Source organism: Triticum urartu, chromosome 7A, assembly GCF_056163025.1.
Source record: "Triticum urartu cultivar PI428250 chromosome 7A, HENAU_Tu73, whole genome shotgun sequence".
NCBI classification, from domain to species: domain Eukaryota; kingdom Viridiplantae; phylum Streptophyta; class Magnoliopsida; order Poales; family Poaceae; genus Triticum; species Triticum urartu.
The window spans coordinates 159,115,799-159,128,354 of record NC_141879.1 but is presented as its reverse complement, the minus strand read 5'-3'; the positions used below and the strand labels follow the sequence as shown (position 1 = coordinate 159,128,354).

The 12,556-nt window shown below is 41.8% G+C and overlaps 1 protein-coding gene across 1 annotated transcript; it reads left to right on the top strand.

Moving 5' to 3' along the window:
* Positions 1-1,687: 1,687 nt before the first annotated feature.
* Positions 1,688-6,539, top strand: LOC125521494 (HVA22-like protein a). Its single transcript, XM_048686547.2, has 6 exons — positions 1,688-1,970; positions 3,182-3,208; positions 3,318-3,440; positions 5,411-5,651; positions 6,023-6,165; positions 6,274-6,539. The coding sequence occupies exons 1-5, from the start codon at positions 1,915-1,917 to the stop codon at positions 6,158-6,160; spliced, it is 585 nt and encodes a 194-aa protein (XP_048542504.1). The 5' UTR covers positions 1,688-1,914; the 3' UTR covers positions 6,161-6,165; positions 6,274-6,539.
* Positions 6,540-12,556: the final 6,017 nt, after the last annotated feature.

Genomic DNA, 12,556 nt, shown 5'->3' with positions numbered 1-12,556 from the left:
TAAAAAAATAAAAAAATTTGCTAGTAATGGCGCACCGTGTGTCTGGTGCATCATTAGTAATGAGAACACTAATGGCGCACTTGTATCTGGTGCGTCACTGCTATATAGCAGTGGCACACCACATACATGGTGCGCCATTAATGTTCATATTAGCTATAGCTCTTTTTCTAGTAGTGATGTAGCAAACTGGTGAAAGGCAAAACGCGAAGGAAAAAACTCCAAGTTTATTCGGCTGGATTAGGAATCAAACTCTGGCCGCCAATTTGAATGCCACACATGTTAACCACTAGGACAAACTCACCTTGTTGTTTATTAGAGGAAACAACACTATTTGACCTTTCTTTTTAGTACAAACATTAAACATATAGTAGTATTATATACCAGCTATAAATTATTTGAATAAAAAAACATAAATTTGAAAAAACATTCACAAAAACCACGTGTTGAAAGAAAATCAAAATTTGAGAAAGGTTTGTATCAATTAAAAAAAGTTCACAAAAATGGAAAAAGTTTGTCAATTTAAAAATAATTCATCAAATTTGAAAAAAAAATCATCAAATTTGAAACAAAAGTCAACAATTTTGAGAAAAAGTTAATTGAATTAGAAAAAAATTCATCAAATTTGAAACATAAATCAACGATTTTGAGAAAAAGTTCATTGATTTGAAAAAAGTTCATCAAATATGAAAAAGGTTCATCAAATTTGAAAAAAAAAACATCAAAATTTGAAAAACAATTCAACAACTTTTTGAAAAAGGCTCATTAATTTCGCCAAAAAGTTCATCGAACCAGGAAGAAGAAAAAGGAAAAAGGAAAGAAAAAGTAGAATTAATAAAAAAAGAGAAATATGAACAATATCAGATGAGGTTGTGTGGCGGGGTGATTAGTGCATTGCACCTCAAAAACAGGAGGTCGCCGGTTCGACTCACACTGCACGCACTTCTTTTGCGTTTTCGGAAACCGAAGAAAAAAAACCTACAGATTAAAACAGATAAATGGGCCAGCCCCACTGGTTAGGAAAATCGCCCTTAACCAGCGTTGGGTTTGCCAGAAAAGTAACCCTAGCTAGATAGAAAAGTAAAAATTCCGATGGCCTTTAGATTTTTTTTTTTGAGAAAAACTCACCAAACTTTATTATTCCAAAGCAACGTTCGTAGGTACAACTGTTGGGTCATGAGGATTCCCCAACCACACATGTCTACCTGAATCTAGGTTACAAAAGAACTTGGCAAGTTTATGAGCCTCATAGTTATAGTTCTACGCTTATGAATGAAATTACATAACTGAAAACTATTCTTACGACCTATTATTTCATGCACTATACCAGCATTGGGGCCCCTCGTCCCCCTATTGATATCGTTAACCACTTCTTGCCTATCAGATGCAACTATGATATTATGCAGATTAAGATCTTCTGCAACCGATGGCCTTTAGATATGTTATGCTTTCACAAGACTTAACGGGCCAAAACTGCACTGAAATCCACACATTTTCATTGATGGGCCAAACTGAATGAGCCCACCTTACCAGCCAGTGAACGATGGAAGTACTCTAGAACCTTCTGCGGTGGCCGCTACCCAAGAGCCGTCGGCGTCCCGGCACAGGGCGGTCGGCCATACGCAAGGAGCGAGAAACGTCTCAGAAAAGATGCCGAAGAGTATCTCGCGTATATAATAAAGAAAAGAAAACGAGAGCGAGAAAGTAAACCAGAGAAAAGACGAGTGAAAAAGAAGAAAGCGCGTGCACCAAACACCAACGGCTCGCAAAGAAGAGGAATCTGCTCCCACTACTGTGCGCACGCCCCGACGGCGCCGCACTAGGGTAGTAGTAGGTGCTAGTACTGCGGAACCCAGGAGGGGGGAGCGAGTGGAGTCGAGGAAGCAGCAGGGGTAGGAGGAGGGGAGTGCGAGAGGGATGGGGTCCGGATCTTTCCTCAAGGTGCTGGCCAAGAACTTCGACGTCCTCGCCGGGTACGGGCTCCTCCCCCTTCCCTTCCCCTCCCCCTTTCTTGCTCTGGTTCAAGGCTGCATCCTCGCCCGGCGATTGGTTCACTGGTCGATTAGTTTGGGGGGATTCATCGTTGCTGCGGTTTCCTCATGTCATGGATCTGCCGTTCATGTCGTTAGCCTGGTAGGCTGCGCTTGGGGCTTGGGTTTTGTGGCGAAGATGTGCGAGAATCTTGGAGCGGTCGATTCGTAGGTGCTGTCCCGGGGTAAGGGTGAGCAAATGCGTGTGGGTCATGTGGATCTTGCTGGCGGAAGAAAATGTAAATGCCCTGCTTCAAAGCCCTAGTGTCAAAGTTAGGATTTCTTTTCCTGTTTCCTTATATTGATGCTGTCTCTGAGAGTGTCGGTCGAAAAAAATAATCCGACTGTACTTCAAAGCCCTAGTGTCAAAGTTAGGATTTTTTTTTGTCGTGTCCTTATATTGGTTCCTTCTCTGAGAGTGGCAACGGAAAATATGCTACTTCAAAGCCCTAGCTTCAAAGTTGGGGTTTTCTGCGTGATATCTTGATGCTTTCTTTGAGAGCATAAAGTGGAGTACTTGTTTATGTTTGCATCTTGGACTAGCTGTATGCTTGATGCTTCCACAGAGATTACCAACCACGTGGTGCTGACTGCTGACAGCAGTTTGTGTTGCGCAACTTAATGCTCGTCTTGCTGATCTGTATGCCCCAGTGCTGTGGGGATAATAGGAAGTTAAGGACAGATATACCGATTCCTCTGTCCGGGACACGTTTATATCTCCAGTGCAAATGTAGCCGTGCCTAGAGGAGGAAGCAATGCTGCGGGTCTATTTGAAGAGAGTGATTGGTGTTCAGGATATAACTTGAATTCGGTGTTATACAAACTCTGCTCAATTTAACTACTGGATCTGCTGTCATGTGCTGCTACAATCTTGCGGAGCTAAATACATTTTGTTGGTGCAGTAGCTTGTCTGCATTGTTGTCATGTCAGTACAGACAATGGGGTTAACTGTTAAGAATAAACATATTTCATCTTAAAAATGATAATGCCGTCTTATCATGTATTCTCCGAGAGACATAGCTGGCTCTATGTCTGTGTGATGCCTTTAGCTTCAGGACTAGGATATTTTTCTAAATACTATACTTTTTTTAGGGATTCTAAATGCTATACCTAAGTGCTTTTAGTTCCAATTTAATCTTGGTTCCTCTTTGCAGGCCACTAGTTTCGCTTGCTTATCCTCTGTAAGTATTACCATTATCCTCAGTTTCATGATTCACTTACCTCTTTTCATCTTGGTACTGATTTCCACTGTTGTAATTTCCACATTTTCTCTGTTAACACTGTTTGCAGATATGCTTCTGTGAGAGCAATTGAAACAAAATCTCAAGTAGATGATCAGCAATGGCTTACTTACTGGGTGCTGTACTCGTTTATCACTTTGTTTGAGCTCACTTTTGCTCCGATACTTGAATGGTAAACATCACTTTTCTGGCTCTTCAGATACACTATATTTTAGAATTTTAGACCTTAAATACCCCAAAATGTTCAGTGTTGGTGGCACTCCTCATAATTTCTACTTTCCAGTAGTGAAAGCTGTAACACTAAAAGATGAAGAGAAGAATTGGCCCTGATTCAATGTGCTCCCTTTTATGCTTTTCTTGGTTTTTTTGTGTTATTCATTATTTGTTGCTAAAATCATTGGAGATACCTGAATATAACTATTTGATGCACCAAGAGGCGGATAGATGATCACATATCTTTTCATAAGAGAGAAATTATAGGACTGCAATAATGTCTTCTTTTATAAGACTGCAATCAAACTAACGGAAGGGGAGCCTTGGTGCAGCAGTAAAGCTGTTGCCTTGTGGCCATGAGGTCATGGGTTCGAGTCCTGGAAACAGTCTCTTGCAGAAATGTAGGGAAAGACTGCGACAAAAGACCCAAAGTGGTCGGACCCTTCCCCGAACCCTGCGCAAGCGGGAGCTACGTGCACCGGGCTGCCCTTTACTAGAGTCAAACTAATATGAGTCATCAATCCTATTACAAGGCGAATTGATGTTCAGATATGCTTTCCTGAGAGAGAAATTATAAGACTGCAATCAAACTAGTATGAGCCGTTAATCCTATGTAACCTAATGGTTCATACCTACTATTACCTCGTAAGGTTGTCGTAGACTTTGCACTCAATATAAGTCTGGAGGGAAACGATACATAACTAAAGCACCATGGTTAATAAGGAAATAAGGAGGTAATTTGTTGTATTAATTCTATATTAGTTTTCGTTTCCTTGCTAGTGTCTCCAGTGCATACTATTTACTTTAGTTTACATGGCATCACTAACACAACCATTTGATACTTACGGAACTTTGAAAGCACTTAGGTAGGTAGTATAAGAACAGAATGCTATCCATTGTCGATAAAATGGGCCAGATGTGCTACTGCTATGCTTCAAGTTCAAAATACAACCTGGACGGATGTTGCACGTGCTAGTGCTACTTTGCATCTTTGATTCAATTCATGATCTACATGTATGGCACAGAAGAATAAGAATGTCCTCGCCAACAAATATTAACAACTTGAAACTGAAATTTTGCTACTCCCTCCTTCCATCTATATAGGGCCTAATGCATTTTTAAGAACGTCTTTGACTATTGACATTGTTTTTTGAAGGCTTCCATTCTATTGACAAGATTTTGACTATAGTACATGGCATGCATAATGTGAAAATTATATCATTGAAAGCTCCTTTCACATACGAATTTGACGATATGCTTTGTGTAAGTTGCATGTCATATACTCCCTCCATTCCCTTATACAAGGCCACAAACTCATATTACAGGTACCAAGATAAAACTTAATGACTGCTTTTCAAGTCAACTTTTCTTTTTGTTAATCGGGATCATTAATACGCCACAAGCATGCAACGAATGAATGGGAAGTAAGTAGCTAAGTGTCATTATGACTACATGCATGTAAGTATTAGATAGTTGCTAGTACGAAGAAACTTCATTATTTTTTGCCTCGGTTATTGTTGGTGGCCTTGTATTGATGCAAAATGTAATTTTGGTTGTGGCCTTGTATAAGGGAATGGAGGGAGTATTATTGCTCTAACATTTGGTCAAAGTTAACCTCGAAAAACGCATTAGGCCCTATATAGATGGAAGGAGGGAGTATATCGATCATTGTGTATGTAGTATAATTTGTAATCCATTCTTATGGTATGAACGAAGAAACATAGGTGTGTTTTTTACATTAAAAGACAAAACATTTCGTTTTCAACGCATCAGAAATAACTTGCATAAGTAAAAAAAAATCCTGTAACCAGAATTACCCTTGATCATTGGACGGCTTTGGTTAAAATTTCCTCTTACCTCTGCAAGCTGGAGTTTCTTAATATACTAGATTAAATATTCCTCTTACCTTCTTAACATTGTTTTTTTAAGGCTTCCATTCTGGCCCTATGGAAAACTGTTCTTCAACTGCTGGCTAGTCTTTCCTTGCTTCAATGGTGCTGCTTATGTTTACGAGCATTTTGCACGGCCAATGTTTGTGAATCGCCAAATAGTCAACATCTGGTACGTCCCAAGGAAGGAGAAGTTGAGTAAATCTGATGACGTACTCTCAGCCGCTGAGAAATATATTGAACTAAATGGACCGGAAGCGTTTGAGAAGCTAATTAGCAAGGTATTCCTGTTGTCGGCTAAAATACTTGCAAATGCATTACTTTAGTATCATATGTTTATCTATTGGAGTGTTTCTATATTCCTGCTTATGTCATTTATGTGATATTTGTCCTTCTTTCATGCTAGTCTGCGTAGTACTGTGACGTCATTTTTACTGGTTTATGAATCATGCCATTTTTACTGTAAGTGAAGCAACATAACTAGCTGATTAACTCACTCTTTTGAATGCTTGCATTGTATAGCATTGACTTGCAGGTTTTCTTGCACCAGCGTGCTGATAGTTCAATTGCTACACTTACATAAATTGTACTTCCCCTCTATATGTTTTATCTTCCTTCTAGCAAGTGCAATTAATTTATCTACTCTTTTCAGTCTACAAGTACAAAGCCTTCAAAGTTTAGGAGCACGAGGCGGTCAATCTTGCAGGAGGCGGAAGCTGAAAAGATGGGCAAGGCTGAGAGAGATTCATGGGGTGAAAATCCATTCTACGATAAAAATTACCGACACTAAATCAGGTTAGCAAAGTGTACTTACAAGCTGGATGTTAATGCCAAATTAGATTTGCGTTATGATTAGTAGAGAAGGCTCTTCCTTACAAAGATGCAATTCTACTTTTCATGCAGTCTTCTTGGATTCTGCCTGATGAAGAGCTTTCCACGCACGCGCTTGAGGATTGCATGATGTGTCTACCAAATCGTAATTGGTACCACAAGAACTATGTGACGGCTGAATTCTTGTATATAGGCGATTTCCTGTGTGTTAGTGCGGGCAAGTTGTGCGTTTAAAACATTCTGAAGACTTTTTTAGAATTAAGAACTTCAAATGAGCGCAAAGATTTATTTATTTTTGTTATGTCTAAGTTATGAAAAATGCAGCTTTGTACTCTTTACCAAGCTGTAGTTACTTTTCATTAAATTCATATTGCATACTTAGGAAATTGACCTAGGCATTAAATACAATTAGAAGTTTTTTTTTCTGTGTGCAATATTTGGGTCATGAAATTTTAACCGAGCCTATTAGGTCATGCACAGACCACAATACAAAGCGTGTAGGTGCTTAGAAAAAAGAAAACTGATGTTTTAAACATTAGCGTTTATTTCAAGCTACCGGCCAAGGCAAGTGAGAGCTGTTCAAGGGTTGGGGGCATATCTTTAGCTCGAGCAGCATCCGCTCCTGAAATGTGAGTTAAGCTTTTTTTTAAAAAAAAAGAGCTCCGAGTGGAACAGCTTCTTCTATTCCTTGTTGGCCTGTAGCTCCTTCTGTCCCTCAATCCTAAGCGTGTAGGTGCTTAGAAAAAAGAAAACTGATGTTTTAAACACTAGCGTTTATTTCTATAACACTGTCAAATTGAGCCGTTTTTAGAAAATGTGTCAAACTAAGCATTTGTGATCTATAAATATGTGTTTAGCAGCTGCTTAAGAAAAAATGATGTTTATATTCCTAAGCACTTCTTCGAGCACTTTTCACTGGGTTTGCGCTGCCTCAAATCTTTCTCATTTTTTGGAAATGAAGGATGACCTCGATGCATACAGTCATTTTATTATATTATTCTCTGCCTCAAATATATAGCGCAGTTAAGCAAACTTCGGTGGGAAAAAATCTTGTGGGATTAGAGTGTGCATGACCTTGTAATCATGTTTTTTTCTACTAGTATTTCTTCTCGAACCTGCAAGAAAGTTGCAAAAATAAATAAATAATCAGCCTGCCTGTTTGAAACCAAACAATTTTTGTAATCCTCCAACAAGTGAACGACGCACCGTTTCCATGAACCCCCCCCCCCCTATGTAAAAAAAACTTTTTTAGGTGAACTAAAGATTTTATTCAGAGTTCAAAGTGTTGGAAATATGCCCTAGAGGCAATAATAAAAAGATTATTATTATATTTCCTTGTTCATGATAATTGTCTTTTATTCATGCTATAATTGTGTTATCCGGAAATCGTAATACATGTGTGAATAACAGACACCAACATGTCCCTAGTAAGCCTTTAGTTGACTAGCTCGTTGATCAACAGATAGTCTTGGTTTCCTGACTATGGACATTAGATGTCATTGATAACGAGATCACATCATTAGGAGAATGATGTGATGGACAAGACCCAATCCTAAACATAGCACAAGATCGTATAGTTCGTTTGCTAGAGTTTTCCAATGTCAAGTATCCTTTCCTTAGACCATGAGATCGTGTAACTCCCGGATACCGTAGGAGTGCTTTGGGTGTACCAAACGTCACAACGTAACTGGGTGACCATAAAGGTATACTACGGGTATCTCCGAAAGTGTCTGTTGGGTTGACACGGATCAAGACTGGGATTTGTCACTCCGTATGACGGAGAGGTATCACTGGGCCCACTCGGTAATGCATCATCATTATGAGCTCAAAGTGACCAAGTGTCTGGTCACGGGATCATGCATTACGGTACGAGTAAAGTGACTTGCCGATAACGAGATTGAACGAGGTATTGGGATACCGACGATCGAATCTCGGGCAAGTAACATATCGATTGACAAAGGGAATTGTATACGGGGTTGATTGAATCCTCGACATCGTGATTCATCCGATGAGATCATCGAGGAGCATGTGGGAGCCAACATGGGTATCCAGATCCCGCTGTTGGTTATTGACCGGAGAGCAATCTCGGTCATGTCTACATGTCTTCCGAACCCGTAGGGTCTACACACTTAAGGTTCGGTGACGCTAGGGTTGTAGGGATATGTATATGTAGTAACCCGAATGTTGTTCGGAGTCCCGGATGAGATCCCGGACGTCACGAGGAGTTCCGGAATGGTCCGAAGGTAAAGAATTATATATAGGAAGTGCTATTTCGGCCATCGGGACAAGTTTCGGGGTCACCGGTATTGTACCGGGACCACCGGAAGGGTCCCGGGGGTCCACCGGGTGGGCCACCTATCTCGGAGGGCCCCATGGGCTTAAGTGGGGAGGGGAACCAGCCCTTAGTGGAGCTGGTGCGCCCCCCAAGGCCCACCCCTTGCGCCTAGGGTTGAAACCCTAGGGTGGGGGGGGGGGGCTCCCCACTTGCCTTGGGGGGCACCCCACCCCCTTGGCCGCCGCCCCCCTAGGAGATTGGACCTCCTAGGGCCGGCGCCCCCTAGGCCCCCTATATATAGTGGGGGGGAGGGAGGGCCTCTCACCCACGCCTTTGGTGCCTCCCTCTCCCTCTCCAACACCCCCCTCCTCCTCCATAGAGCTTGGCGAAGCCCTGACGGAGTACTGCAGCTCCACCACCACCACGCCGTCATGCTGCTGCTGGAGCCATCTTCCTCAACCTCTCCTTCCCCTTGCTGGATCAAGAAGGAGGAGACGTTACGCTGACCGCACGTGTGTTGAACGCGGAGGTGCCGTCCGTTCGGCGCTAGGATCTCCGGTGATTTGGATCACGTCGAGTACGACTTCCTCATCCCCATTCTTTGAACGCTTCCGCGCGTGATCTACAAAGGTATGTAGATGCAATCCAATCACTCATTGCTAGATGAACTCATAGATGGATCTTGGTGAAACCGTAGGAAATTTTTTTGTTTTCTGCAACGTTCCCCAACATTGGCATCATGAGCTAGGTCTATGCGTAGTTCTTCTTGAGTAGAACACAATTTGTTGTGGGCGTAGATGTTGTCAAATTTCTTGCCACTACTAGTCTTATCTTGCTTCAACGGTATTGTGGGATGAAGCGGCCCGGACCAACCTTACACGTACGCTTACGTGAGACCGGTTCCACCGACTAACATGCACTAGTTGCATAAGGTGGCTGGCGGGTGTCTGTCTCTCCTACTTTAGTTGGAGCGGATTCGATGAAAAGGGTCCTTATGAAGGTTAAATAGAAATTGACAAATCACGTTGTGGCTTTCACGTAGGTAAGAAAACGTTCTTACTAGAACCCTATTGCAGCCACGTAAAACTTGCAACAACAATTAGAGGACATCTAACTTGTTTTTGCAGCAAGTGCTTTGTGATATGATATGGCCAAAGTTGTGATGAATGATGAATGATATATATGTGATGTATGAGATGTTCATGCTATTGTAATAGGAATCACGACTTGCATGTCGATGAGTATGACAACCGGCAGGAGCCATAGGAGTTGTCTTTATTTTGTATGACCTGCGTGTCATTGAGAAACGCCATGTAAATTACTTTACTTTATTGCTAAACGCGTTAGCCATAGTAGTAGAAGTAATAATTGGCGAGCAACTTCATGGAGACACGATGATGGAGATCATGATGATGGAGATCATGGTGTCATGCCAGTGACAAGATGATCATGGAGCCCCAAGATGGAGATCAAAGGAGCTATGTGATATTGGCCATATCATGTCACTTTTATTATTTGATTGCATGTGATGTTTATCATGTTTTTTTCATCTTGTTTACTTAGAACGACGGTAGTAAATAAGATGATCCCTCATAATAATTTCAAGAAAGTGTCCCCCCTAACTGTGCACCGTTGCGACAGTTTGTTGTTTCAAAGCACCACGTGATGATCGGGTGTTAGATTCCAACATTCACATACAACGGGTGTAAGGCAGATTTACACATGCAAACACTTAGGTTGACTTGACGAGCCTAGCATGTACAGACATGGCCTCGGAACACAGAAGACCGAAAGGTTGAGCATGAGTCGTATAGAAGATATGATCAACATGAAGATGTTCACCGATGTTGACTAGTCCGTCTCACGTGATGATCGGACACGGCCTAGTTAACTCGGATCATGTTATACTTAGATAACTGGAGGGATGTCTATCTAAGTGGGAGTTCATTGAATAATTTGATTAGATGAACTTAATTGTCATGAACTTAGTCTAAAGTATTTACAATATGTCTTGTAGATCAAATGGCCAACGTAGTCCTCAACTTCAACGCGTTCCTAGAGAAAACCAAGCTGAAAGACGATGGCAGCAACTATACGGACTGGGTCCGGAACCTTAGGATCATCCTCATAGCTGCCAAGAAAGAATATGTCCTACAAGCACTGCTAGGTGACGCACCCGTCCCACAGAACCAAGACGTTATGAACGCTTGGCAGACACGTGCTGATGACTACTCCCTCATTCAGTGCGTCATGCTTTACAGCTTAGAGCCAGGGCTCCAAAAGCGTTTTGAGAGACATGGAGCATATGAGATGTTCGAAGAGCTGAAAATGGTTTTTCAAGCTCATGCCCAGGTCGAGAGATATGAAGTCTCCGACAAATTCTTCAGCTGTAAGATGGAGGAAAATAGTTCTGTCAGTGAGCACATGCTCACTATGTCTGGGTTACATAACCGCTTGACTCAGCTAGGAGTTAATCTCCCGGATGATGTGGTCATTGACAGAATCCTCCAGTCGCTTCCATCAAGCTACAAGAGCTTTGTGATGAACTTCAATATGCAGGGGATGGAAAAGACCATTCCTGAGTTATTTTCAATGCTGAAATCAGCAGAGGTAGAAGTCAAGAAGGAACATCAAGTGTTGATGGTCAATAAAACCACTAAGTTCAAGAAGGGCAAGGGTAAAAAGAACTTCAAGAAGGACGGCAAAGGAGTTGCCGCGCCCGGCAAGCAAACTGCCGGGAAGAAGCCAAAGAATGGACCCAAGCCCGAGACTGAGTGCTTTTATTGCAAGGGAAGTGGTCACTGGAAGCGGAACTGCCCCAAATACTTAGCGGACAAGAAGGCCGGCAAAAAAAAAGGTATATGTGATATACATGTAATTGATGTGTACCTTACCAGTACTCGTAGTAGCTCCTGGGTATTTGATACCGGTGCAGTTGCTCACATTTGTAACTCAAAGCAGGAGCTGCGGAATAAGCGGAGACTGGCAAAGGACGAGGTGACGATGCGCGTCGGGAATGGTTCCAAGGTCAATGTGATCGCCGTCGGTACGCTACCTCTACATTTACCTTCGGGATTAGTTTTAAACCTTAATAATTGTTATTTAGTGCCAGCTTTGAGCATGAACATTGTATCGGGATCTCGTTTAATTCGAGATGGCTACTCATTTAAATCCGAGAATAATGGTTGTTCTATTTATATGAGAGATATGTTTTATGGTCATGCTCCTATGGTGAATGGTTTATTCTTAATGAATCTCGAGCGTAATGCTACACATGTTCATAGTGTGAATACCAAAAGATGTAAGGTTGATAATGATAGTCCCACATACTTGTGGCACTGCCGCCTTGGTCACATAGGTGTCAAACGCATGAAGAAGCTCCATGCAGATGGACTTTTAGAGTCTCTTGATTATGAATCATTTGACACGTGCGAACCATGCCTCATGGGTAAAATGACCAAGACTCCGTTCTCAGGAACAATGGAGCGAGCAACCAACTTATTGGAAATCATACATACTGATGTGTGCGGTCCAATGAGCATCGAGGCTCGTGGTGGCTATCGTTATGTTCTCACCCTCACTGATGACTTGAATAGATATGGGTATATCTACTTAATGAAACACAAGTCTGAAACCTTTGAAAAGTTCAAGGAATTTCAGAGTGAGGTTGAGAATCAACATGACAGAAAAATCAAGTTTTTGCGATCAGATCGTGGAGGAGAATACTTGAGTCACGAATTTGGTACACACTTAAGAAAATGTGGAATAGTTTCACAACTCACGCCGCCTGGAACACCTCAGCGTAATGGTGTGTCCGAACGTCGTAATCGCACTCTATTAGATATGGTGCGATCTATGATGTCTCTTACCGATTTACCGCTATCTTTTTGGGGCTATGCTTTAGAGACTGCAGCATTCACTTTAAATAGGGCTCCGTCGAAATCCGTTGAGACGACACCGTATGAATTATGGTTTGGGAAGAAACCTAAGTTGTCGTTTCTAAAAGTTTGGGGATGCGATGCTTATGTCAAGAAACTTCAACCTGAAAAGCTCGAACCCAAGTCGGAAAAATGCGTCTTC